At 27.6% G+C, this 27,160-nt stretch overlaps 3 protein-coding genes across 8 annotated transcripts; 1 reads left to right on the top strand and 2 right to left on the bottom strand.

Annotated features, from left to right (window-relative positions):
- The first annotated feature begins 465 nt into the window (after positions 1-465).
- On the top strand, positions 466-11,190 carry LOC124424765 (tripartite motif-containing protein 2-like). 6 transcript variants are annotated; one of them, XR_006942370.1, is made up of 12 exons: positions 1,987-3,393; positions 3,964-4,126; positions 4,201-4,374; positions 4,508-4,711; positions 4,804-5,052; positions 5,143-5,329; positions 5,427-5,863; positions 5,987-6,169; positions 6,251-6,358; positions 6,501-6,572; positions 6,675-6,779; positions 11,015-11,190. XR_006942370.1 is itself a non-coding variant. In XM_046964255.1 (11 exons), the coding sequence occupies exons 1-11, from the start codon at positions 1,461-1,463 to the stop codon at positions 6,911-6,913; spliced, it is 2,103 nt and encodes a 700-aa protein (XP_046820211.1). In that variant the 5' UTR covers positions 466-1,460; the 3' UTR covers positions 6,914-10,365. The 6 variants fall into 6 exon arrangements, 4 of the variants coding, with proteins under 4 accessions (XP_046820211.1, XP_046820213.1, XP_046820210.1 ...); XM_046964255.1 differs by lacking the exons at positions 1,987-3,393; positions 11,015-11,190 and adding an exon at positions 466-1,480 and having other exon boundaries at positions 6,434-6,572; positions 6,675-10,365; XM_046964257.1 differs by lacking the exon at positions 11,015-11,190 and having other exon boundaries at positions 6,675-6,828.
- Positions 8,716-14,030, bottom strand: LOC124424764 (DNA replication factor Cdt1-like). The gene is made up of 6 exons (XM_046964253.1): positions 12,920-14,030; positions 12,604-12,853; positions 12,163-12,499; positions 11,895-12,077; positions 11,207-11,448; positions 8,716-11,138 (listed from the first exon to the last, which is right to left on the bottom strand). Exons 1-6 carry the CDS (start codon positions 13,729-13,731, stop codon positions 10,770-10,772), a joined length of 2,193 nt encoding a protein of 730 aa, XP_046820209.1. The 5' UTR covers positions 13,732-14,030; the 3' UTR covers positions 8,716-10,769.
- A 1,881-nt stretch (positions 14,031-15,911) lies between these two features.
- On the bottom strand, positions 15,912-16,849 carry LOC124425043. The gene is made up of 2 exons (XM_046964810.1): positions 16,404-16,849; positions 15,912-16,329 (listed from the first exon to the last, which is right to left on the bottom strand). Exons 1-2 carry the CDS (start codon positions 16,847-16,849, stop codon positions 15,912-15,914), a joined length of 864 nt encoding a protein of 287 aa, XP_046820766.1.
- Between the last annotated feature and the right edge of the window lie 10,311 nt (positions 16,850-27,160).

Here is a 27,160-nt window from a genome sequence, read left to right as displayed (position 1 = left end):
TAAGTATAATCGATCAAAAATTGGTCGTGTTTGGATATTTCTAAATTTTTATCGATAATGTAAGAGTAATTTAAAATACTGTAATAGATGTTTGCTAATCCGTTTTTATCTCATAACGTGTTAACCATAAATTTACATGTTTAATGATAATAAATGTTTATTAATAATAAAAACAATGTATTCTTTTTAGACGATTCTTCCTACCTACTTCTCTTTAGACGCGCTTACAATAAATAATTGTTTAGTATGTAAATGTGCATAACAAACTAGAATTGATAAAAAATCTCGAGATCTGATAATCTTAAGGGTTGTCTTTTGGCTTTACATGATAAAGGCTTTCGATCGAAGTTGCTCTAGCTAGAAAAATTCGCATAGATACGATCGTGAGTCCATCAAGTGGCGTGTGACCTAAATAAAACGGCGCATGCCCTGACGTTCGCAAGGACAGTTTCGAGGGCGTGTTTTCATCCCCCGACCATTCCAAGACTCGGCTTGAGATCTCTTGCCATTTGTAACATTTTGTTAGTGAGTGAGAGAGAGTAAGAGTGAAAGAGAAAAAGAAAGAAAGAACGAGAGAGAGAGAGAGAGAGAGAGAGAGAGAGAGAGAAAGAAAGATGGAAAAAGTTGTCTAATTAGAATGACAATTTAACCAGCTGAGTCACTCGCTTCGTATTTCTCTATTAAGATAAAAAGAAAATCGATAGAGGAATGCTACGGTCTCTTCTGTCGTGTCAACCTAGCTCGGACCTTGACTGTCGTCCATGATAAAAGGAAAAATGCTACGAACGTGGCACAAGATCTGATTGGAAAATCCTCATCTTGACTTGAATATTATGCCAACAAATTGAAAAGAAGAAAGACACACCAAGGAAGTTCATCAAGTTTCGTAAAATGAAAAATGACATGTGTTTGTTGAAATTATAAAAAGAAGAAGAAAAACAAATAAAAGAAAACTAGTGTTTTCTGAGTGTTTTTATAACTGAAAAAATCGCTACATCCGGAGTTTATTTAGTGTTTCTTTTCGTATTGTTGAAATTATCAATAATGATGATGATAATGATGATGATGACGACGACGACGACGAAGACGAAAACGACGATGATGATTTACCAAGTTTTCTTTTTTTATGAAACCTAAATATTATAAGATTTAAATTATCTTATTCCAAAGAGAAATCAAAATATTAAGTTATATATCGCACAAATAAGTAAAGTGTTTCCAAATCTTGTGTTATTAATATCTTAATATTATACATATATAAAAAAATAAAAAAGTTTTCCAATTGTATTCAAGAAGAAAACGTATTGATTAGTTTTTTCTAAACAAAATCAACGACACGATTATATATGGATTAAAAATGAACATCATGCGAGCAATAATGTAATATTTACCTCATAAACAAAATCCATTATAAATTGCATAAAGTAATACTGAAAATTGAGAATATCAACGAAGTCTATATGAGCTGCTGCCCCTTCATGTAAGTATTAAAATATTAAAATTATTACAGGTTACGTGTTACTTTATATAATGCGATCTATCTATAATATACGGTTATCATATATATGTAATCGTTTTAGATTAGGAAAGCTTCTGAATAGACCAATAGGATTATATTAATAATTCTATCATGTTCAAACATTTTTATTAACGATTGTGAATAGCATATTGATATTAATTTTGCAATTACACCTATGAAAAATAGTATTGACTATCGCTAACTGAATATGTATTGCTGCTTTATTTGCACATTTATATTTCAAGTAATTTTCTTTTTAATTTTAATAATTCTTACATATTAAAATAAATTTAATACCCTATTAATAATTCAAACATATATTTATAAAAAATGTATAAATCTTTTTGTAAAATTTTATCATCAGCCACAAGACATATATATTTTTAATAATTTAATTATAAGGTGTCATCAAAAAGAAATAAAAATTAGTTAATAAAAAATTGGTAAAAAATAGCATTTTTACAATGATATTACATACACTCGAAAGCACGCGTAAGATTCGTTACGTTTCAATTTCGCGCGTAACAGGTTTCTATTCTTTCCCGCCATGCTGTTTTCTTTCGTTCTCTGCTAAACTTCTCGTCAATGAACCGCTAAGCAGAGATAAGTTCACAAGCTTGACATCATTTAAATAAATACAATATTTAATATAAAAAGAAAAATATATATATTTTTTGTTTATTAAAAAATAACAAAAAATGAAAGAAAAAATCCATATATGAAAAACGAACATAAAATATCGAGTTTGATTGAAAATTGTGTGAAAGAAAAAATATATGAGTAGATATGAGTACAAGAAATATATAAGAAATTAAAAAAATGTGAGAAAGAGAAAGAAAGAGAGAAGATAAAAGATTCTCACAAGATGATTATGATAGAGAACGAGTACGAGTAAGAAAAGTAAAAACATTGAAAATGATACCGAGGATTCGAAATAATAAGAATTTGAAGATCAAAGTGAGAATAAATTGATGAATAACGACATTCAAGAGAAGATCTCAGAGAGATAGGTTGTAAGGGTCTGTGGAATGTTATATAGTCGGCTTGGTCCGTCCGATCCAGAATAAAGAATCTCAAAGAAGACTGAGCAGAGAGACAACAATGGGTGCACTGCGGCGAATCTTCGGATCGGCGCTCTTTGTGTTACTCGTACGGCTTCCTTACTAGTGCAAATGTCATTGAAAGAGTCCGAACGTGTACTCCCGTAGAATTATTCATCTGTCACACAAAGAGAGAGAGAGAGAGAGAGAGAGAGAGAGAGAGAAAGAGAGAGAGAGAAAGAAAGAGAAAGAGAGAGAAAGAGAGAAAAGATAATCTACGTATGATGAGCTCGTAAAATGTTCCGTTTGTTCGTTTCGAAGATGTGCCGTACTTTGCGTGAAATTTAGATTTTGAATCTTTAAGTCTACGGAAGAAGGAAACGTATTGTTCGAAAGAAAACGATCATGGCCATTTCGTGGAAATTATCTAAATAACTTTGTTCTCTCAAGTTTCTTGCTTTTTTTTTTTAAATAGCACGTGTCGCGCGTCGCATCTTTTGATTTACGTATATTCGTTTGCCGATCGATCGATCTTTTTTTGATTAAAACATAAAACGATTGTTATCGATAAAAAGAAGTTTATGTGTGAGTAAAGATGAATGTGTGTGATGGTCAGTGACGGTAAATGACGGATAAAATGACGGGTACTTTAACTATGTTCTAGTGTTTACTTAATTCATTTTTGCTTAATCGAATATTTTTGACAATAGCGACGTTTCACGTGCTTTCGAAAACGTGTGCCATATACAGATTCTTACATGAATGTATAACATTCCTCTGAAAAATACACAACAGTTCAAACTCCATTATGGATGCATTACGTTTAGCTGTGCAGTGAGTTTATAAACGTTACGTGCATTTGTTTTCATTGTATTCTTCATATTTTTAATATTTTGAGCCAAGCGTTTACTTATACAGCACTTCGTCAATATAGCGAATTTCTGAACGAAATAGCACGCTAATGCTTGATTTATATTCGAAGTAGACAAATTATGCTACTTCAAAGTTTAAGTTAGAATAATTTTTACTTTTTTATATTTGATTTATAGATATCTCAAAATTAAAAGAATATGTTTAAAAAATAAATAAAAGCATCAGAAATTGTATGCTATACATAAAATTAGTATATATATTGGTAATACATGCAAATAATTTATATATATATTTTGTCATATATTTTGGTATTAATCAGAGCAATATCCTCATACTTAATATTTCTTAATTTTATTCTATTAAAATGATACTCATAAAATAAATATAATTTTTATATACTTACTTCAAATTTAAATATTTGTAATAAATAACAAAGCTTTCTATATTTAACTCGTTATTTTAAAAACTGAATCTATGTAAAATATTAAGCCATTTTTTAGGAACTATTTTATCATTTTCTGTAATTTTTAGGACACGGCTAGGGGAGAGGATGGTCAGCATGAGCTCCATGCTTGTGGAAACAGTCAGTATAAATTATGAAGATTTTAATGAGAGTTTCTTAACATGTGGGACATGTTTATGTGTTTATGATGGTGGGGAGCATACTCCAAAACTATTACCATGTTCTCATACGGTATGTGTTTAAATATATATATCCAACTGATAACTTTAATCAATTTATTTTGAATACTTTATATATTTTTCTAGGTATGTTTACATTGTTTAACAAGAATTGCTGCATCACAAACAAGAGAAACTGGAGCATTTCGATGTCCGATTTGTAGAGAATTAATAACTATCCCTCGTGGAGGGGTTCCTGCTTTACCTCCCAGTTTTCTTGTCAACCAACTTCTTGATCTTATGTCCAGACAGAGACGAGAGGTATCATATTACATCTGTTACATATTCATTCTCATAGATTGACAAATTTCGAATGGCTTAATATTTCTAATACAATATTACAAATTAGAACATGATATATATTTTTTCATAAGTATATACTTATTTATTAAAGGTTATTCCAAAGTGTTCAGTACATATAAATCAAGAATTGCTATTTTGTGAAACTTGTGATACAGTTTTTTGTACAATATGTACAAGTGGTACACATGCAGGTACATCGCCAGGCTGTACGGAACATACAATTATCCCTTTTAGCATTGCAATAAAACGGATGTCTGAAATACTACTTTATAAAGCAAATGAATGTATATCTAAGGTAGGGAATCATATATTTCTTTGTTCTTAAATTATCTAGTGTAATTTTTGTATGATAAAGTAGAAAGTGGTTAATATACAGGTATATTTAAGTTGACACAGGCTCAAGATTCTGTGAGCACAGAACTTCAACGTTTAGACGCTGCTATGGAAAGATGTTTACATGCTGTTGATGCTGAATTTGCGGATATTATTTCTAAAGTAGAAAAACGTCGTGTGGAATTACAAGCTGCCGTTAGTGCTGCTGTTAGAGATAAAAAGCGAGTACTTGAAGAACAACATGCCGCGATAGAAGCGGAAAAAAATAAAGTTGAAAGAGAATGTGAAGGATTGCAATATCAAGTATACACATACATGACTTTTTTATATTGAATGCATTTATAAAAAGCTGTTTATTATTTGTTAATTTCAAATGTTGAAATTTTTCTGTAGATTGAAGTTCAAAATATAACGCAACGAATTGGAAGCTTATCTGATCAACTTGATGCAGCTACAGCGCTTAGTGAGCCAAGGGAAAATGCTTTTATTACGTTTGAATTTTATCATAATAATGCATCTATTGAATTAGAAAAGGCACTTAATAACTTAGGAAGAATACGCTCCAGTACAACATTACCTGGTAGTTTATAATTAATTATTATATAGCATAATATTTTGTAGATACTATTAGGCATAGTTATTATATAAAATAAATTCGAATGTTTAATATTTAACAGGTTTATGTAGAGCTAGACTTAAAGATCCAGCAATAGTTAAACTGCAAGGAGTTGTTGTAGTTGAAACAGTTGATTACCATGGTCATCCGCGTAATGTTGGAGGAGATCCTATTGGAGCAGATTTAATGCTAGCAGATAATATTCAATTAGAAAATCAAAGTCAATCAATTGAAACTGAAGTTAAAGACTTAGATAATGGTACTTACGAAGTACTGTTCAGGCCACCATATGCTAGTCGTTATATTTTAAAATTATCTGTATTCGAAAGACCTATTAAAGATTATCCATTGTTCTTTGATGCCACGGAACATAATGAACCAATTAGAGTCTATGGAAAAAGAGGAAATGGTGAAGATGAATTTCATCAACCAGTTGGAGTTGCAATTGATGATAATAGATATGTTTATATTTTAGATACTGGCAATTCACGAATCAAGGTGCGTGTGTATCTTAAATCTATTTAATTTATCTATCATTTATTCCATTTGTATTGTTTTGATTTAAAAAGAATATAACATCTAAATATTATTAAAAAGTTTGTTTGTTCTTTATCGTAACAGGTACTGAATAGTGATTTAGAATTTCAAAGACACATAAACAATGAAGGCTTGGAAGGACGTAGTTGTACAGGAATTGCCATATCTCAACAAGGTCTTGTTGTTGTTAATTGGAGAACACGAAGAATCACAGAAATGAGTATACTAGGTGATACAATTCGATCTTTCTCTCATAATACTTTTCAAGTTAGTACATTTGTTCATATTTTATAATCTCATATAAATATATATTGTCAATATTATTTTAAGTTATATTATTTTGTATAGGAACCAATCGATATAGCAGTAGATAGAAGCTATGGACATATACTTGTCGCTGACAATGGACAAAGTTGTGTTTTTGTATTTGATTCTGATGGTAAAATACTGTTTCAGGTTAGTCAATAATTTTATAAGCTAAATCTTCAGATATTAAACACATTTTATAAAAAAGAAATTACTAATAAATAGGTTGGTAAAAGGGGCACCTTTAGATTAATTAGTTCTGTTACTGTTGGTCCTGCTGGAGAAATTTTAGTTGCTGATAGTCGAATTCAAGTATTTTCTGCTAAGGGTGACTTCTCTGAAGAAATATATGCTGAAGGAAAAAGTAGTTATATTTTATTACATTGTATTTATATATTAGTCTAATCTAAATATTGTTATATACTGTATATTACAATAACATATATATTTTTATTTTATTCAATAGATAAAGGCATATATGGTGGTATAACAGTTGATGCAGAAGGTAGAATACTTGCTACTCGTACAGATAAAGGTCGGAGCATCATTCAAGTGTTAAAGCTGGGAGGAGGTAATATTTTAACTGAAATTGATTCTCATAGTTCAAAATTACGACGTCCATCAGGTATTGCGGTATTAGCAGACAATCATTTAGTCGTGGTTGACTTGGGTAATGATTGCATAAAAAAATATAGATATTGGTAAAACTTGTTCTTAATTGACAAATTTCACTTCGCGACTGAATAAAATATAATTATAAATATGCCAAATGTTCTACAGTTTTATTAGTTTCTAGTTTAATAGCTTTTAAAATTCTAATGTTAATCATATAATAACAGTTTTGATACGGATTTTATAATTTAGTCTGCTTTGTAAATAATTGTATAAAGCGAGTCTAATAGTTGAATATAAATACGTTTAATTTGTCACTTAATTCAGATTTTACCGACTCGCTTTTATAAATTTTCTACTACTATCATATGAAATGTGACATGTTAATTCTGAGTGCTCTGTACTTACACTATACAAGCAATGAAGCTTATTTATACTTTAAAAATCCTACATTTCTTTTTTTATATATCTTATAGAAGTAATAATGATATATACATTCAGGCATAATAATTATATATTTTTTAAAGTATAGTTGAACAAAGCACAGGATATTAATGTAAACAAAATGATTTATATTTAGAAAATTCACGATTTAGTAATTATTATTACAAAGACTATTACTATACATACCAATTTAATGTGCTTCAACTATGTTTAAAATAGTAATATGATACTGCCCTACTGCATTATTTTAAACTCAGAGCAAAACATACTCGAGAATCTCATGTTTTTTAACTAATCAATATTTACGTATAGATCATTATATATTATACTTTATTTTTAGCTGTCATTTCCTTTTTCTTCTTTTTTTAATATTTCGCTTGATTTTTAAATTACTATAAAAAGTATAAATAATTTTTTAAATAGAATTTCCTACTTTTCGTATGTGTCATACAGAAATATCAGGTCATAATAACAGCACTTTTGTACATATTAATACATCTATGTATGTAACTTACACACCAAAGCTTGACTTCTTCTGTTAACAAAAAGCAATTAAGGCCTTGAGAAACAAACTTATTTCTTAGTAACATTTTTTAGGAAAAATAGTTATTTTTTCCAAAATCTGTACACAAAAAAATTATATTTGCATTTTCATTATTCATTTATTGATCTTGAATCTGTGATGTGAATTATATTGTTGATTATATGCATAGATTAACTTAATTTTTTTTAATGAATTTTACATAAAAAATTTCAATAGACTGACAATTTTTATTATAATTTGCAATAACAATGAAAAGGTATGTTAGAATTTGATTTATATTTTTACAGTATTACTATAACTCTTATTGAAAACAATATTAGATAAAATGCAAGAATTTCTAATCTCATATAAAATGAGATAAGAAATTTAATTTATATTGCGATGAGTTAATAATTTTATTGGAATTTATGAATTTATATTATCATGACACTTAATAGAATTTAATTATAGATTATAATACTCTTTTTTACAAGTTTATATTAGGTAACAAGTTTTATATTATATAGACACCTTACTTGAAACATATTTAATTATTGTTATTGAAATACCTAGGTACAGATAATGTTATTTACAATAAAATGTAAATGCAAAAATAGATACCCTGCATCATACATATCTGTATATAGATCAAAAAATTGTATATTTAATAAAATATATATACTACTTATATTTTTCACGAAAGATTATGATATACGAAGGAACGAAAGTTTCTTATAATTAAACTTTTAACTGTATTTTTTTGAAAGAATACACAATGATTAAATGTTTTTTGAATTTTTAATTTGAATATTTTTTGTACGTAAATATTAACGTTTGAAAATACGTATAGTATTAAAACAAACAATCTGCACCTAGGTACACAAAATATATGTATATCAATGTATTATGCCAAATATTATTTTTTTTCTTTTATGTTTACATGATTCTTATATTTTTCTCACATACTGATATTTTGAATTTTCTGAATATAGTATGCAAAGTCACTGTAATTGACCATAATATCGCTCTAATTGTCTCCCTTTGTTCTATGTTTTAATATGTTAATTAAAATTTATTTAATTTCACTAAATGATTTGTGTTTCATTTGTAAAAATATAATTTCAATTAGAATATTTTATATCATACATATGCTAGTACATATCCTGAAATGAAAAATTATATTTGGTTGAATCTACTTAAGAAATGGCAAAGAGAAAGATTTTTGTTATTATGTGCATTTAATACTTAAATTTTGTATGCATTCTACATTTGTATTTGTTTCTATGTATCAAGAATCGTTCGCTATTTTTATGAACAATATCATTAGAGAGTGTATACATAATGTAATATGTCGTGAAACTTGAATATGATACATATAGCAGAAGCATTTACAAAATTCCTTAAGTAAAATATTACTTTGCCTCATGTACTGAAGTTACTAATGTGATTAGCATGCACAGGCATACACTTATAGTAGTATCTCTTGATTTACCTTTATTATAAATATTATACAGTAATATTTTGTCGTTATTAGGCAATTATTATAAAAAAAATTTTTAAATGATATACTACAGTTGCCTATTATGTATGGTAAGCGATCAAAACTTTTATAAATGTATCTTAATATGTTATGATACATATAATTTGGCTCCTAATCAGGAATAAATAAATCAAATATATAATTATTACAATACAGAATATAGAACTGAAATAGTTATAAATTGCCAAAGTTCAATTGTATAAATAAATATAGGCAATAATTTCAAACAATATCTTTTTATTTTTTGGGACTGAATTATAGAAGTACAACATTCCTTGTAGACTGCTTGGCAGACTTTAATATAAATAGATAGATATGCTATATATATATATATATATATATATATATATATATATGTTTGTGTATGCATATAATGAATAATTACAAATGCACCGATGTATTAGTCCTTTAGTGCAAAACATGGCAGTGCCTTTATTGATAAAAATTTCCATGTAATGTGCCTATTATGATTCATCATAAGCCATTCGGATTCGTTCATAGATTTTTGAAAAAACGAATAATGAACTTTAAAATAAAAGTGTCATAAAGTTCAATTGGGACATGATGTTATGAAATGGACTTATGATTTTATGAAAATAATAATATTCTTAAATTGTACATTTCTCGTTTCTAAAACAGATGATTTAAATATTTTATTAAATTTTCATGTTACAAGAAGCATGCTATAAACATAGAATCTGTTGTAAAGTATAGATCTGTTATTTTTTGTAAAGCATAATCTGGATAATATAACTAGTATTATTATACTAATATTCAAACTTTGGCAAAATTATGAAAGTTTTTAAAGTTAATGTAATTATAACTATTTTTGTTACAATCATAATGTCATTAAATGTCATAAATATCATAAGCATGTATAAATTGGATCTAAATTTAGATTTGATGTGGCAGTTTTACTTTTTGATCCTTCTAGTCGTATGCTATTTGTAGTTATAACTGATGACCTAATGTTATATATTATGTGCTGTTACATAAAATAAACATTGTAAATAAATATGTAATCATAGTCTGTGAAAAGTAAGATTCCTCATTTTCTTTTAACTCAATATTTTTTTAGTAATATTCCTTATATCAATAATTTTTATAAAAATTGGATGATAATAAAATTAAAATATATAAATATTTTTCATCATATATATGATGTAAAATAAATCTCATAATCTTTAACCGATATTTAACCAATAACACAAATTAAAAAATTTAATGTTTATATATTATCTTTATTCATGACATATATACCAGAAAATATACTGACTATGCATAGTAAAATTACATGAGAAGATAACAATTCCAAGATGCTAATTCATTATTATCATATCCATGCAAATATACCATAAAAAAGATTACATAAATATATTACAAAAAATGAATGAATACAAATAAAAATTGAATTTTATATTAATTACGTTATTATATCGACATCATGATGTAGTAACTTTATCGTTAGCCACAATTTCTAACATTTTAATTACTTTATTTAAATCAACATCTTTTGCAAGTTTTAAGTAATCTGTTTTTCGCACATTATGTATACTAGCCCAAATAGGCAATAATTTACATAATTTTCGCACATGTTCCTCTAATTCAGCTGTAGTGAGTTTAGTTCTAAACGAATTATCTAATTTAGTTAATACATGTTCTAAAGGTAAAACTCCTTTCTTTTCAGCTACAAAAATACTACGAAGAATCTTTGCTAACTCAGGTAATCTAGAATATAGAGTCGCTTCTTTATCTAGATCTGGAGTTCGAGTCATCATTTCTAATGCTTTAGCAGCTTGTTTCGCATGTACCTAATAAGATCAAATTGTAAATTTCAATAAAAATTAAATTAAAAAAAAAAAAGAAAAAGAAAACCTACCTTTTCAAGAAGAGCTTTTGGAATGCCCTTAAATGTCTTAGCAAGATAGCTCTTTTCTATAGTTGGTGTAATTGGTGCAGTATTAATAACAGTAATATTAACTTTGTCTATAGTACTGTTAGTAGGTTCATTTGTAGAAGATATATCTGGAGATTTAGATTTTGATACCATTTTTGCTTCTGCTAATCTTTCCAAAGCTTTTTCCATTCGAGTATTACAGTTGAATAAGGACTTTACTTTTTCTATAAAAAAATATATATGTATTAAAAAACATCAACATGAAAGAATCTATGTATATATTCCTCACAAATCAATTGAAGAATATGTTTTATTTATTTAAAAGATCTTACGAATTCTACTTAAAAGTTGTTCTTTGTCCAACGATACTTCAAAAACATTGAAACACACATTCTGCACAAATGATTTCTTAAATTCAAGTTCCAGAAACATGAAAATTAATAATTTATAAAAAATACTAACTAAATTATAATATTAAAGCCAATATTCAACTTTCAATTTAAGATTTTTTGTCTAAGATATTCTTTTTTTCATTTTAAATCTGTATCGCATTATTAAGAACTAACATGAAAATAATTGAAATATTTCTAGAATATAATTTCTATAAATATTAACACCATTACACACACGCAATATTTATTTAATGAAATCATTGTTAATACAATCTTACCTAAAACATGTTTAGCAGAAGTGGTCTTTTCTATATTAGGTGGTTGTGGCAATGCAGATTGCTCAATAGGCTTGCAACTTTCAACATCAAACTCAGGATGCCAACGTATAATTTTTTCTTTAAGAATGACTATTGGTTCATCTAATTTTAGCAAAAATTGCTCATGTTCTGTTTTAACTTTATCTACAATACATAAATAATATCGGTATGATTTATAATCAATTTAAAGTTAATCAATAATCGGAGGATAAAAAATAATTAAAATTACCCAACAAAATATCATAAAATTTTCTTCTTCTTTGTAGCAATATGTCCGGAGTCATGCTTACATCTGTTGCTGCCTGTAAGAAATTATCTTCATTTGATCCATTTAATCCATCTTTTACTTGTACAATTGGTGTTAAAATCAAATCATATTTATCTTGTTTAGATATCGAACCAAATGATCTAACTTTCTCTTGATGAAAAATATAAGCATCAGGATAAACAGTTTTTATTTGTGACAAATGTTCTAATGTAAAGTTGCGTCGTAAAAGTTCTTGAATAGCTGGCTTTAATTTTTTAAATGTTATTAATTCTTTACGATTAAACAGCATAGCGGAAACCTAAAAATATCAATAATATGGAATATTATTTCATGCGTAAATTAATATAATACAATAATAAATTACAATAATATACTACAATAAAAAATGATATATTCATATACCGTATCAATGCATCTAAAAATTTCTGCTAAGAACCTATAGTTATATGGTAATGATAATCCTGGTGTACCACTTTCAGCATATGATAAATATCTTTGATAAGCTGGAGTTTTATCAGGTTTACTTTTTATCGGACTAGTAGATTTCTTAGGTTCAAATAAAATACGACGTTGTGGACTCGTTTGAGCTAAGACTTCACTTTTTATCGGACTAATTAAGGTCTTACTTGGCGATTTGAAGTTCTTTTGAGGACTGTTATATAAAATAAAAATTAAGATGAAATATAAAAAGATTCTAAATCTTATAGAATGCATTTACCTGACTGGAATTTCAAGTTCAATTTGTTCAAACCTCTGTATTTGAGGTTTATTAAGATCATTTTGTTTCTGAAATACATTTAAATGTTGATCACATTTTTTAATGCGATCAATAGAAGCTTTTAATTCTGCTAGTCTGCTAGACCTGTTAATTCTATTTTTGATCTCATTCAAATCTAGACTTTTTTTAATAGAATCATCTCTAATTGACATTATTTTTGGTGTAATACATCCAATACCAGTTGATTCGTTTTGTTCAATCATTGTAGTCTGTTTTTCCTCTGCTACATTTTTCTTTGGCGTAGAAGGTTGCTTCTTTTGTGGACTCAAAGTACCTTTTTTCTCAAATAATACTTTTTTCACTTTTTCTTTTATTTTCAAATTTCCATTTTTCATTTCAGCATCATTACTTATCTTAAGAAAACTCTCACGAATATCTTTTTGACCATTTTGACTTGATTTACATATTTGAGTTACACGTGAGCGAGTAATAACTTTACTTGTCTTCTGTGCAGAAAACTTAGAATCAACTTGAGTATGGCACATAGTAGAATTTACTTTAAAAGTAGAATTATTAACATTGCTTTTTCCTTGCATCAATATCATTTTTGAGCTCGTTACTATAGTTTCTTCTTGTTCTTCAGGTAGAAGTTTGGACGGTTGAAAAGTTTGGATTCTTGTTTCAAGTTCACTCTCTTCATTTATTTTCATATATTCTTGATCCAATAATAAAACTTTAGATTTATTGCGTAAATCTTCGTTAGCTTGTCGCTTACGCGTATTAAAATAAGCCGTTACTGATGGCTGTGACATTGCTCAGTTTAAATATATTTATAAATATATATATTTTTTTCGTGTACTCTAATAGATTAAATGATTCATATATTTCGGAAATCTTTAAACTTTTTCACTCTTATTTTATACGCTAAAACATTTCCGTTAACACTCTTCTCCGTATTTACAGAACTAGTCAGTTTTAGTGCGAAAATTGTCAAGATATTTTAACTATGGAGTTTTAGGGGAAGAAAACATGCAACCCGCCATTTTCCAACTAATTCTTTAACATAAATGTGCATTTAAGAATGCAATTTCATTCTCTTCTTTTCTCTCCTTCTCTTCTATTTAATTTGAATTGCTACTGGATCATTTTTAAATAAATTTAAAATAAATTATTTTTACAATATTCGTTTATTATAAAATATAAGTAAATATAAAATAATTCTTTAATTTTCAAATGAACCTTATCATGATTTCAATAATGACTATAATTGCAATTACAACCATATTTGTTGCATTATTCTATGTGGTAGAATATTTTTTGAATAAATTACTTATTTATAACACAATTAAAAGAATCTCTAATTCAAAAATATTTAATTATTGGAAATCCCTAGATATTTAAGAGCAAAATACACAAAATTTCGTAAAAATATAAGGCATAAATTTATGATGTAAAATGCCTTAAATAGCCTTAAAATGTTGAATTCAACCAATAGACCAATTATTGTTAATATCAAAGGTAAATTTACAATTTATTTTATTTTATAAAAATTACTATAATGCTCCGGTTACGCGCGCTTTGGCGTTGTAATCGCAATATCAAAAAAAAAGAACTATGTTGGCTGAGCTAATTTCGCCATCTGCTTTAGGAAGAAAAACTGTGAGTTATGAAAGTGCAGATTCTTGAAATTTGTTCTGTATTCGATTACCTAACTATAGAATATAGCTTAAATGATTATAGCCGGTGTGTATGAATAAGATTGGACTAATTGTTACATTACTTCTATTCATTCAATGAGAATTAATAGAGAAAAAAATTATAAATCTGCTTGATAGATCTGTGGGTATACTAATGAACTGTATAATCGAATATTTCGTTGGTGAACTTGGTTGATCATACATAGTCTATTACGCGAAGGAAATGATTTGGGCAGCATGTTCGCGAGGAATAGCCTTGATAAAAACAGGATTACCTCACAGTTCTATGACCGCAAATGACCGTTTAATTATAAAGATATAAAAGATTGTGTCCTGCTAATATCAACGTCGCATTTCACAACGGACTTGAAAATTCAATTATTAGCGAACTGACCGAATCTGTGAAAGCATTTATTAAAAAACTATAGATTCGTTTTAAGACAATTAAAGCCAATAAAAAAAATGTTTAGAATGATTTTTTAAGATAGTTCATATAATATATTTATGTTTGATAGATAAGCAATATTTTTGTAGAAGAGTTATTCATTAATATATCCTATATTCGTTACATTGCACTAGTAGAAATGAAACTTTTGATATATTTAAAAGAAGTGATATCAGTAGCAAAGTCTTAAAATAAGAACTGAGTACATCAGTATCACATAACGAATGGTTAACCTTAATAGCACAATTGTGCCCATAATTATGAAAGTGGTCTAAGTCATATATTTCTTGTTTCGAGATATTTATTCAAATTATGCAACATTTTAATTTAGAATTTTATTAGTCTTTATTAATGGAAACTTATTATGAATATGAAATTTTGTGTGAATTTCATATGAAAATGTTTTTAAAGTTTGAATTGACTTAGGCCATTTTTCAAATTAACTGAATGTCATATAAATGATTTAAAGTAATACAAAACTACGATTTTTAAACAATAATTTTAATGAAATAATTCATGAACATTTATTAATTATTTTTAAAAAATAATCCATTTTTATCATTTGAGGCTTTTATCATTATGAGTTAAAATTCTTAAAATGTTCTGAGTTTTTAAGATTCTTAAAAGTTGAAGGAATGTTTGATAGTAAACACATAATATCTTTATGTTTTTCTTCCATTACTGGACTAGTGGTGGTGTATAATGGAAGTAATTTAATATTTCCGTATATTTTTGGTCTTCCTCTTTTAGGTGAAAGATCCAAAACGTGGAATTTACAACCATCTAAAGAAGTTTTATAGAATATCTTATAAGGTTCATTTTTTAAGAATCTCATTCATTGAATTTGCAGTCAAGAAACAGATTCGCCCGCGGTATTTTTTACTTTTCTTGGCGTTGACTCTTCTAGTGGTTTTGTTGAAATAAAATCCGGTTGCGACATTCGTTTTACCGAAAATGTATTTCTTCTTCTATACTTTTCTATTAATTCATAATAATGCTTAGAGTTGTATAAGTAATTTGCTTTTTTTATTTTCATTTCTATCAACCCAAAATCACGGTAATTCGGTAGAAAGGAATGACCAAATACCAAAAATTTCTTGTCTATCGTTTCACCATTATTATTTAATGACCGAGCAATTTTCATCCATGTCAATACTATTTTAATATTACGATTTTGGCCTGAACAAGCATTACTATAAGCTATTACGTGTTTTTGAGTAGTTATATCCTCCATATGCATTAAAATACGTGATGCTACTTCCTGAAAGCTGTAGTTTCATCCCATACATACATCTTGACATTGTCATCATAGAAATTATAGAAACCCAAGTTGTATACGTACATATTTCGTTTATAATAAGCTAACGAAACAGAAAGTTTTGGATACGGGAGTGCTTTTTGCAAATCAAATGAGATTCCATAATATTCCCTGGGATTTTCTTTTGATTTTTTTTGGTCTTCTATAAGACAGTTTCTAGCTCGTTTGACATTTTGCAAATGTAAATCATGACTTTGTCTAAGATGTAAGTTCTCTTCCTCATTACTGCTTGCTTCGAGTTTTCCTTTCAATAAATCACATTTTTGGCACATGTCTTTTCGAGGAGCATAGAAATTTAAATTAAATTCAGTATTAAATACTTTCCTGTAAATCCACTCCTTAACAAATGATTGGTTTTTTTCCTCAAATTTCCCTACATATAGGCTATACATTTTACGAATATCTGAATCAGAATTCAAATATTTTCGACCAGGAATGTGATGAGCTCTAGTGTAGTGGCTCTCATACATATGCTGGGAAACTTAAAATATGTTTTCGTACAGCCTTTATCTTATATAATTTATATAATTTCTTTAAATTTTTGATTTAGATGACTTTCATAATTAACACTAAATGAATTTCATATAATGTTGAAATTACAACCACTATCTAATGGTTTATTTTTACAATATCGTATAAATTATATTGAATTAATTTAATTTAAAATAATGTGGTGTGAAATAACTGATAAACTCATAATTTTTAAATTTTGATTTAGACTACTTTCATAATTATGGGCTCACTTAGTATATTATTTTGTAATGAATATTTAATTCAGAAATGTTGAGGCATTTAAAAAATATGACGATGTTAGAAAAAATAAATACCATAGACGTAGAGTATCCAGATTTCAATGAACCAAAAATTTATAAAATTAAAGATAACATGAAAAAACATGACAATTTATTAGATATAACCAATAAATTAGCTGCTGATGGAACAGTTTGAAAAGAAATAAAAGAAAGTTCAAAATTTGAAAGACCACCAGTTGATAATATTTTTAGGCTAGTATCAAGTTCGATAGAATATGCAAAGCGATATATATATACGAAGCAAAAGCATTTAGAATGTTGAGGACTAAATGGAAACTAAATGCGGCAAAATTAGATGCATTGATTGCTCTGCTTAAGAGCACCAGAAAAGACTCTATATGGAGCAATTATATTGTTTCACTAAAGATATAGAAATGTCTACTACGGAAAAGTCAAAATATTTTAAAAGTCCTACAAATGGCGGAAATTTGTCTTGCGGAAAAAAAATATTTTAAGTAGAAGAAATATCTACTTGAGCTTATACCGGCATGGAGGATGTTATAATATATATGTATGCTGAATGATGCAAACAATGTAATACTATTAGTAGAAGGACAGCAAGAAATGAGGAAGATGTTAAAAGGAGTAGAGATGTACCTACATAGAAAGAAGCTGACACTAAATGTAATAAATTGAAGATAATGAAATTTAGATGGAAGGCGGTAAAATGAAACTATAATAATAGATTGTAGGAAGTAAAAATATTTAGGTATTTAGGGTTTATGCTGAAGCGGAATAGAGGTAGCGAGGGACACATACAAGAGAGGGTAAAAGAAGTAGGCATAGAAAATATGGAAGATAAGAAAAATATGGAAGAAGGAGAAAAAATGTCTGTAAATGACTGAGCGAGGAGATTGTGAGTGGGGGATGAGCTATTATGAACAAAAGTAGGTTATAAAACATAGGTAAGAAGATATAGTGGAAGGGTAGAAGTTGTTGCAGGAAATGTTCCTACGATGGACAATAGGAGTGGATTGGTGCACACCAGGGTATATGGAAAGGAGTGAACTGCCAAGGCAAAAATGAGAAAAAGACAAAAGTGTAAAAATAGATTAAGGATAAATAGAAATAAGTAGCTTTAGAGTAATTTAGATTTAGAAGTCGGAAGTTACTTGTAGCCCCTTGAGAAATAAAGATATACTAATATTCACCTAATTGGCGATATTTCCATGAAATGAATGGAAAAAACAAAAAATAATGGAGATTGATGGAATAATTGAGTACTTTTTCTTTCTCAAAATAAGTTATTTTCGTACTTCAAAATAATTGTACTTTTGGTAGCGATCGTACTTATTTTTTTCTGAAAGAGGCTCATCTGAAGATGATTATATCACTAGATTTTTTTCGAAATATTGAAAATTATATAAGATATTCAGTTTTTAATATAAAAAGTCAGTTTTTGCGTTTTATATGATCCATGATTTTTTTTTTATAATGTCAAAATTAGAAATGCATTTTTAAATCTATTGATTATTATTTCCAAGGTTTTAAAGAATATACAGAATTTTATTGGAGTCAAAATTATTCATTCTATATAAATGACAGTTGTTCAAAATATCTAGGTTATAGCACATCCCAAGTACACAATTAAAAATTATTTTAAGGTGTGAACAACTAGGATTAATGTTATTACTATCAAAGGGATGATGTAGCTGTCCACACCTATAAGAGCGTAATCGAAATTATAAAGAAAGATAAGTGACAGATGTTAAGACTGTTCATCAAATTTCGATTGAAGCGTGTAATTTCAGCGACATATATGGACAAAATATGAACTATAAACGCAAGCGGGAACACTGTCCCGCCTATCATGCGCTTATCGCATCGGTGTATAAGCTTGGATATATTCTTCTTACTCATAACATAACAATCGGGTTCGTATGGTAAGTAGTATTAGTACTTGAACTCTCATATTTATATATTTCTTTGATAATGGCTTGTATTTCGCAGTGATTTGTGTTAGATACGACGTCTATAGGCATTTGTCTCACGGTAAATGCATGGAAAATAATAAATATAATTAATACGCGTAATAAATAATATATAAATTTATGACAAAAAACAAGATTTTGTTGAATGTTTTATTAAAAATAATTAGTTATATATGATATATATTAATATTGTAAATAAATTATAAATTAATAATATTATATAAGTGAATAATTAGTTGTTATTATATTATTATATTATATATTATTATTAGAGTAATAATAGTAGTAATAATAATATTAAGTGAACTACTCCTATAAGAGAAATTATTTGGAAGTCTCCTCTATCTGTGAAGAAAATGATTACTTAATCATATCTATAAGTTCTGAATGAGAAACAATGGCACATCTTTTAACAGATATGCTAATTCATTTCTCAAAAAATTCAGAAATTTATTCGCACTTAATCAATGTGGTAAACAATTTGGCTCTAATAACATATCATTGTACATGGCTACCCTTCATTGCATATTAATTGCAATGCTGAAAGGCAACTTTTGGAGTTATGTATGAATTTTCTTATACCCATACATGATTGCTACGAATATTAAAAACTTCTCCTCTCGTAAACGTCGCTTCATTAGTCTACAATATTTCTGATGGAAACAAATTATCTTTTTGCATTGTATGCACTGATAAAATTCTACTCTATTTTCATAATTATCTGTTCTTGTACTCGTGTATAATGATATAGATGTCTGTTACCAACGTGGAAAGTTTGCCATATAGTCGACTGAAATATTCGTAATTGATATGAAGCTCTAAAAAGACTTGATGTAGAATTATTATTAAAAAATTCAGTATTCTTCAATTGGTTACATAACTTCATAATTAATTTACAAGTCTTCAAATTGTTACATAACTCGGTAAATTTTATTTTCTTCACGAAGTAGTACATTTTGTCATTTGTAATTATATGTGACAATTTACGGACACTGTACGATGTTGTATTATTCTTTACGGTATGTGTGATGATATTCTTTAATAGCTGCATGGGCATTGTCATTACAATAGCCGTGCATATCTGCTATTATCATAAATACATTATACATCATAAATAATTAAGGCAACTTGGTAAGAAATCTATTAATAGTTCTTTTTATATATTTTCCATATTCTTTACAATTTATCAGTTATAGGCATTAAATAAATTGTTGTATTAGTGAAAAGTAACATATGGAAGGTGTATCCATTGAGAGAATGTCTCTATTGGTAAGATTAAAAGTCTCCGAGATATGTTCTTTTGAGTCTTCGCAAAATGTATTGGCTATAAATATTGTTGGCTAGCGACTTAATATGTGTTTCGATTCTTTTGTAGCCATTGATTGTCTTAATTATTTTTGCCTCTTGTATCGTAGAAATATTTAGATCCTTCCTTATTTCTTTATTGATATATCATGGAGCATTCATAATTATGCGTAGTATAACAGTCTGTTGGGCTTTGATTATGGCTATGTGACTTTTCGTTGCTATACCCCATAGTAGTATCCCATTTTCCCAGATGGATTTGATTATTTTATAGATTAGTAGTTTGTTTCTGTTTGGATTTTTTATCGGTTAGCCATGTCATTTGTCTTCTTTTTAATCGAATTTATTCGATTTTAGCAGTGATATAATGTTTCTATGTTAATCTAGAATCCAGATGAATGTTCAAATACTTAATTGTTTTTGTTTACGGAATTTCTTTTTTGTTTATTTGAATTTCGACATTTGATTTTTCCTTAAGGTAAATGTGATGTGTTTGCACTTCATAGTATTTATTTTTATTTTCGTTCTGCATAGCCATTGTTTAAGAGAGTTGATTTGTTCTAATATATTAGTTGTTTGTTGCGGATATTTTCCTATGGTAAGCATCGCTGTATCATCTCTAAATATTAGGATTATGTTATTGGTCTTTGTTGGTATGTCCGCACTCTAATTCGTTCAATATATTAGTCCTTGATTTTTATAAAAAATTATAGACTAGAAGGACAAGATTTTAGAATTTGTAATATAAGAGTGGTGTGTTTTGAGTGTTTGTAATAATCCATAGCGTCAAACTTCGTCGAAAGTTTTCTTTATACCTATGAAGACAGATATATTATACTTTTTCTTTTCTAAAGCTGTAATTACTGTATTAGTTAGACTATGTATTTGTTCAACGATAGAATGCATTTCTACGTCCGAATTGATGGTCACGAATTAGTTTATTGTTAGAAATAATTTTTTTCATTCTTTTATATATTATTTTCTTCAGTAATTTTGATAATAATGGTAAAAATAATAGATCTATAAGAAATATCGTGCGGATCTTTATTAGATTTGGAGAGCATTATAATTTCTGTGAGTTTCCATATGCTTGAGAAATATTGATGGATGCGTAATAAATATTGCACTAAATATGATCGTTAGACTTTTAATTGTCTCAGGTTCTTTTAGTGTTCTACCATTTATTAAGTAATTTTGATGATTTTCTTATTTTGATTTGTAGTATTAGTATTCTTACTTCTTCTGCTGTTGTGTTTTTAATATATTCACTAGATTGTGTTGCTTTTCGAAATTATTTCGAATCGATGTTTATATTTATTTGAGTACTGAAATTGTACGTTAGAAGATATTTTCTAGATAATCAGTGAATGTTTCTATTTAGACTTCTGTATTTTTTGTCCACGAGCCGTCAACTTCGTATGGTTGGTACTAGTATTATTGATCTTTTAAATCTTTTAACTGTCTTCCAAAAAGAGTATTTTGTCTTCGGTGGTGAAAGTGATTTCAGTTATCTTTCAAATTCTAGTTATTGTAGTCTTGTATACTTTATTTTACTTCTTTGGTTTATTTGCTTAGTTGTCTTTTGTTATTTCTTGTTTCATTTTTCTGCCACCTAATTTTGGCTTACCTTCTTATTTGTTTTATTTTTTACAAAATATTGTCAGGATATACCAGAGTCCTTTTGGATAGATTATTTTGTGTAGTTGTTACTTACATAGCTTCTTGTATAATATCTGTTATGTTGTTGTTTCTATGTAATTGCTCTAATGTAATTGCTTCTTTAATTTGATGAGAGGTCCTTAGCAGAATGTTCAATTTTAATTCTAGGATTTCTTTGAATAGTGTCCAATTTATGTTTCCGTTGATTGTTGATTTCTTATAAAAAATGTATTCTAGTATGTGATTATTATAGGTGAATAATTTCTTATAAAAAATGTATTCAAGTATGTGATTATTATAGGTAAGTGGTTACAGTTAAATTCTAAGCATGATTTAATTTTAAAATGCGATGGGTTTAAATCTTTTAAGATGCCAAAATCTAGTAGATTAGAAGTTTTATTACTAACTGAAGGTCAGTAAATTGATTCATCTGTCAAGAACCATTTCGGATACTTTGCGTTATAATTGCCTGTTGCGAAAAAATCGCTCCATTGATATGTTGTAGTTTAAAATTTTTGCAGATCATAAATTGCCGAGATTTTAAAATAATTATTATAGGTTTTTACAGTAATTCTAGCAGCTTGAAGGTAATCGTGTGATATATCATTGTGCAGATGATGTTTAATTTCGTTCTTGATAATTATAATTATCAGTTTCACCATATGCTTTACAGGTCGAATGTTTCATGTCGTAAATAGTAAAGTATGGAATGTTTATATAGTTCCTACTGGTGAAATGTATTTCGGAAACTATTAGAATGTCTAAATATCATGCATATACATATATGAATGCTTTGGTTTCTTGAATTCTACATTGTTAACCATTAAAATATTTCAGACTGCTATTTTCAATTGTATGTAATAATATCTATTAACTAGTAAATAATATTCATTACCTATTCTTTAGTAGCGTATTTATTAGAATTTGAAGCATTCTGGTTATTTGTTGCATTTATTGCTTTAGAGTGGAATTTTGCTTCATTATCATTTTTGTTATGATTTCAGTGTTTTTAATTATTTGTTTTAATAATTTTTTAATATTTAATGTTTTCTATACTATAGTTTTTTGAAATTATTTATACTTGTTTAGTCTCTTCGATATAATTTCTTAGTGTAATATGATCGATTGTTGAAGTGTAATATCTGTTGACACTTGCGTTTGTTTTATTGTAATGATGTTCCTTATAACTTCGATCAAAAGCAATATATTTTACTTTTTTTTCCTTAGCGTCGGAAATATTTTTTATTGTAACAGTTTATCCCATATCATTTATAATTTGTCGAATGATTACTGTTACAATTTATGTACTTGACATTGTCTATCCTACCCTGTTGACGACAGAGGACTATGTCATTAAATATTTTTGTGCACATTTGATAGAGACTGAATTTCATTTTCAATAGTTTTTGGTATGTCTATAAACTTGGGTCCGCTTGCATTATGGTATTTCTCTTTTTGGTCTAGATAATTCAACATTAATTAGTATGTTTAGTAGAGTTCCGATGTACGTAATATAATAATATAATAAGTATACGTTAATAATTATATTTGATAAAATAATCGACAAATACATATACTTTATATGCATTTGTCATCAAAGAAAATTATATCGCTGCTATGTTATATCTAGCACAGATTACCGCGGAATGTACGTCAACCATCAGCAGAAAAAATAAATATCAGAGATTAAAAAGTAACATTTTACTAATCATCAAAAAAAGAAGAACTTTTACAAAATTTCGGCTTCCAATGTAAGAAACATATAAAAATATTATGTACTTCTAATCGCTTATCGGTTTAAAATATAGTATTACTGCTGCTTTCTAAGGATTTTCACAAATTAAAAAAAAATTTTTTTAACTATATGTATTTTTTAACTGAACAGTAATATATAAAAATATATAACTAAAAAGCGATTAAATGTTTTAATTTAACTTTTAATTAGAAATTAAATGTAATTGTAAGAAGAAAATATAATCACGTTTATATCGATATGATAAAAAAAACTAACAGAATCATTAGTTTCGAACTCATGATTCCTAAAATACAAATGGTGATACCATTATGCTGCATATTGCTTATAAGATTTCTGCAGCTTTAGTATATAAAATATAAAGGAAACTATAAATTTTTCTATAATTTAACAGACTTAATTAAGAAAGTAATAAAAAAATGTGACTACTATCAATTTACGTAAATAAATGCACATAAACAGGCAATCATTTATTTCATGGAAACGGAACACGTTCGGACGTATATATGAAAATTATAATTATAATTTAATACGTTCGAACGTATATATAAAAAGTCATAAATTTTTCTTATAAATTATGCCTTATTTAATTCATTTCGACTATATACGATACTAAATGGCAAAAAAAACCTATAAGACATTTTTACATGAAATTACGATTGAGTGAGTTACGGATTACAAATCTCTAACAAGTTGAATCAGTCAAAGAATCTAATCTACAAGTAGATTAGAATGAATCTAATATATCTAATTTCGTAAAAAAAACGCACAAGTTATAGGGAAGTTATTTAAATTTTAACTAATAAACTTATAAAAATCATAATCAATGGAAAAACTAAGTATCTCCAAAAGCAATGTTTATTATTAATAATTAACGATTTACAGAAGAAATGATATTGTAAGTTTTTATTTTATTTCCACCACATAAACCTACCGGTATTAAGCAAGAATTCGATTTCGAATTTACTGATATTTTGCATATATCTGCTTAATTCATTGCCGGGTTAAACCCTGGAAAATTTAATCATGAATTGCATTGTCCGAGACAGTTTATAGTCGGAATAGCTAGGTATAGAGAAGATTTGAAGTATAAGTGTTCGTGCGAAAGACGTTAATGCATCATTGAAGGATGGAACGAAAGGAACCAGCATTTATTTTGAGATGTATGAGTAATACGAACTAAATGAATGAGAATGATAGAATGTATTATAGGAATCTACCTGTACTTCTATTTTTTCTCTGATCGCCAATCGTTGTCGTCTCATCTGCTCTACACTTGATTGTCAAATCACTTATCTCCTTTCACCCACTTTTTTCTCCCTATTATGAATCAATATCCTCCGATTTCGATGCGAATGCATTTGAAAACAACCATGAAGTTTAAGCAGTGAATGAAATTTAAGTCCCTTCAGTCCTATTCATATTGAGGATGAAAGGTCCGAATTGGCACAAATTACTGATTTCAATTTGTTCAATAAATTGTTGATGAGCATGATCATAAGCAATTCTTCTATTGTGTTTACTCATAAATGGTTCATTTTGAAATGTATATGTTTTTTACATTGTTTGTCTATTGTATACGTTTATTTTAACTAGACTATTTTTGTTTCATAGACTCTTTAATAGACTCTTCTTGTTTCAACAAATCGCATTTGGTCACCAACAATCCGCTTTCCCCCATACTCTCACCTTAGCCAGTATCATCGGGGGTAATTCTTCCTTTAAATTATTTTTAAAGCTCGACCTTTAATTGGACGCGCTTACATAAGTAAAATTCATAGGAAACTTAAAATTTTATCGTTTTTATATCAATTCTCGTCTCGTATAGTTACAACGTTTTAAGCAAACCTAAGATGGTAATACTTTCGTAATGATGTTACGCCATATTTTTGTACATTTCTTGCGATAATCGCTTTCTAAGTATCGACACCGCATTAGCAATAATCGATTGCAAACTTGTCATTTTAGATAAATTGTATTTGTATTGTTTCGATTCATTCAGTCTGTGTGCTATTGGATTCTAAAGCAAAGCTAATCAAAGAGATGAACTCAAAGACTTAAAGAGAAAGATAAGAAATGAAGTCAGTATCATATAGCTCATTAGTAGATTTACTGATGAATATTACAATCTTTACAAAAAGTATACATAGCATAGAACCTTAGTATATTAAATAGATTCGATGAAAATCCAGGTAAAGTATGCTACTAAGAGAATATTATGATACCTAAAGAGGACGATACAACATGGTATTGACTATAAGAAATCCAAACATCAATTGTACGGGTATGTGAACTCTGATGCAATATTAGAATGAAACTATCGTTATATCATCACTTTAGTTTATTCATTACTCAAATCATATGTGTTTTTCAAAAGTAACTGATTATTTAATCTAATTATTAAATCTTTTATAGTTACCATCAAAGTCATTCAACAAATTAAAAATATTGTTAAAAATACTGTCTAACTTTCGGATAATGTTCCTTTCTCTTGTACTTGAACTTTAACCATTATCAGAAAGATTTATATTTACTATTCGCATTTTTTCCATTGTTATTTGAAATTTATGTCCCAATATGATCACTTCATGCCTAATAACATTTGCTTCATGTTTTAGAATTTTCATTTCTCTTTTCGATTTTCTTTGTTTTTCTCAGTTCTTGCTTTTGTTCTGGAACTTTCCATCTACTTAGTTAATGAGTCTGCTTTCAATAAACTGCTTGCATGTTCTGTATTTCTTTCATTAATTGGCAAATTCATTTCTAGCAGTATTTGTTTTAATGTCACAATCATAAAATCAATTGGATTTTTTGTTTTTATAATTATACGAACAGTTGATATATTTCTATATCTTCCCTTTTTTATTTTTTTAACTAATTGTTAAAGATATTTAATGATTTGTTTATACTAGTTCTGAAAGATTATAAGGAAGTTCCATTCTGCTTATTGTTATAAAATTAATGAATTTAATTCTTTGTATAAGATGATTTATTGGAATAACAGTTTCGTTTAGATTGTTGTACATTCTTTTGCTTTTCTACAACTTATTTATTATCCATCTGTGATCAGATCCCTTAGCAACAACAATTATCATTTTGTTTTCTGCAATTGCCACTCACTTCTTTCGAATCACACACACTTCTATTCATTTCCATAAAGTAACTTCATCTCTACTTATTGTTTGCTTTGAAAGATATTATTAATTAATATTACTTACTTTGATTTTTTTTCAGTTAATAAATATAGTATCTGCTGCATTGATTTATTCTTTAAGAATAATCACAGAACAAAAGGAATTGTTAATTCACATTGATTTTTTA

The sequence above is a fragment of the Vespa crabro genome, chromosome 6, assembly GCF_910589235.1.
Source record: "Vespa crabro chromosome 6, iyVesCrab1.2, whole genome shotgun sequence".
Taxonomy (NCBI): Eukaryota; Metazoa; Arthropoda; class Insecta; order Hymenoptera; family Vespidae; genus Vespa; species Vespa crabro.
Note: the sequence above shows the minus strand (reverse complement) of the source record. Positions and strands in the feature narration are given on the sequence as shown.

What these genes read in the sequence shown, in the direction of transcription:
- LOC124425043 (XM_046964810.1), bottom strand. Translation starts at nt 16,849, where the DNA reads ATGTATGAGAGCCACTACACTAGAGCTCATCACATTCCTGGTCGAAAA. An exon ending in GCTTATTATAAACGAAATAT is followed by an intron (nt 16,330 to 16,403) that starts GTACGTATACAA and finishes ATGAAACTACAG; the next exon opens with CTTTCAGGAAGTAGCATCAC.
- LOC124424765 (XM_046964254.1), top strand. Translation starts at nt 3,368, where the DNA reads ATGGATGCATTACGTTTAGCTGTGCA. An exon ending in GTGAAGGATTGCAATATCAA is followed by an intron (nt 5,053 to 5,142) that starts GTATACACATAC and finishes ATTTTTCTGTAG; the next exon opens with ATTGAAGTTCAAAATATAAC. An exon ending in CTCCAGTACAACATTACCTG is followed by an intron (nt 5,330 to 5,426) that starts GTAGTTTATAAT and finishes AATATTTAACAG; the next exon opens with GTTTATGTAGAGCTAGACTT.
- LOC124424764 (XM_046964253.1), bottom strand. Translation starts at nt 13,731, where the DNA reads ATGTCACAGCCATCAGTAACGGCTTATTTTAATACGCGTAAGCGACAA. An exon ending in GAACTTGAAATTCCAGTCAG is followed by an intron (nt 12,854 to 12,919) that starts GTAAATGCATTC and finishes TTTATATAACAG; the next exon opens with TCCTCAAAAGAACTTCAAAT. An exon ending in TTTTTAGATGCATTGATACG is followed by an intron (nt 12,500 to 12,603) that starts GTATATGAATAT and finishes TGATATTTTTAG; the next exon opens with GTTTCCGCTATGCTGTTTAA.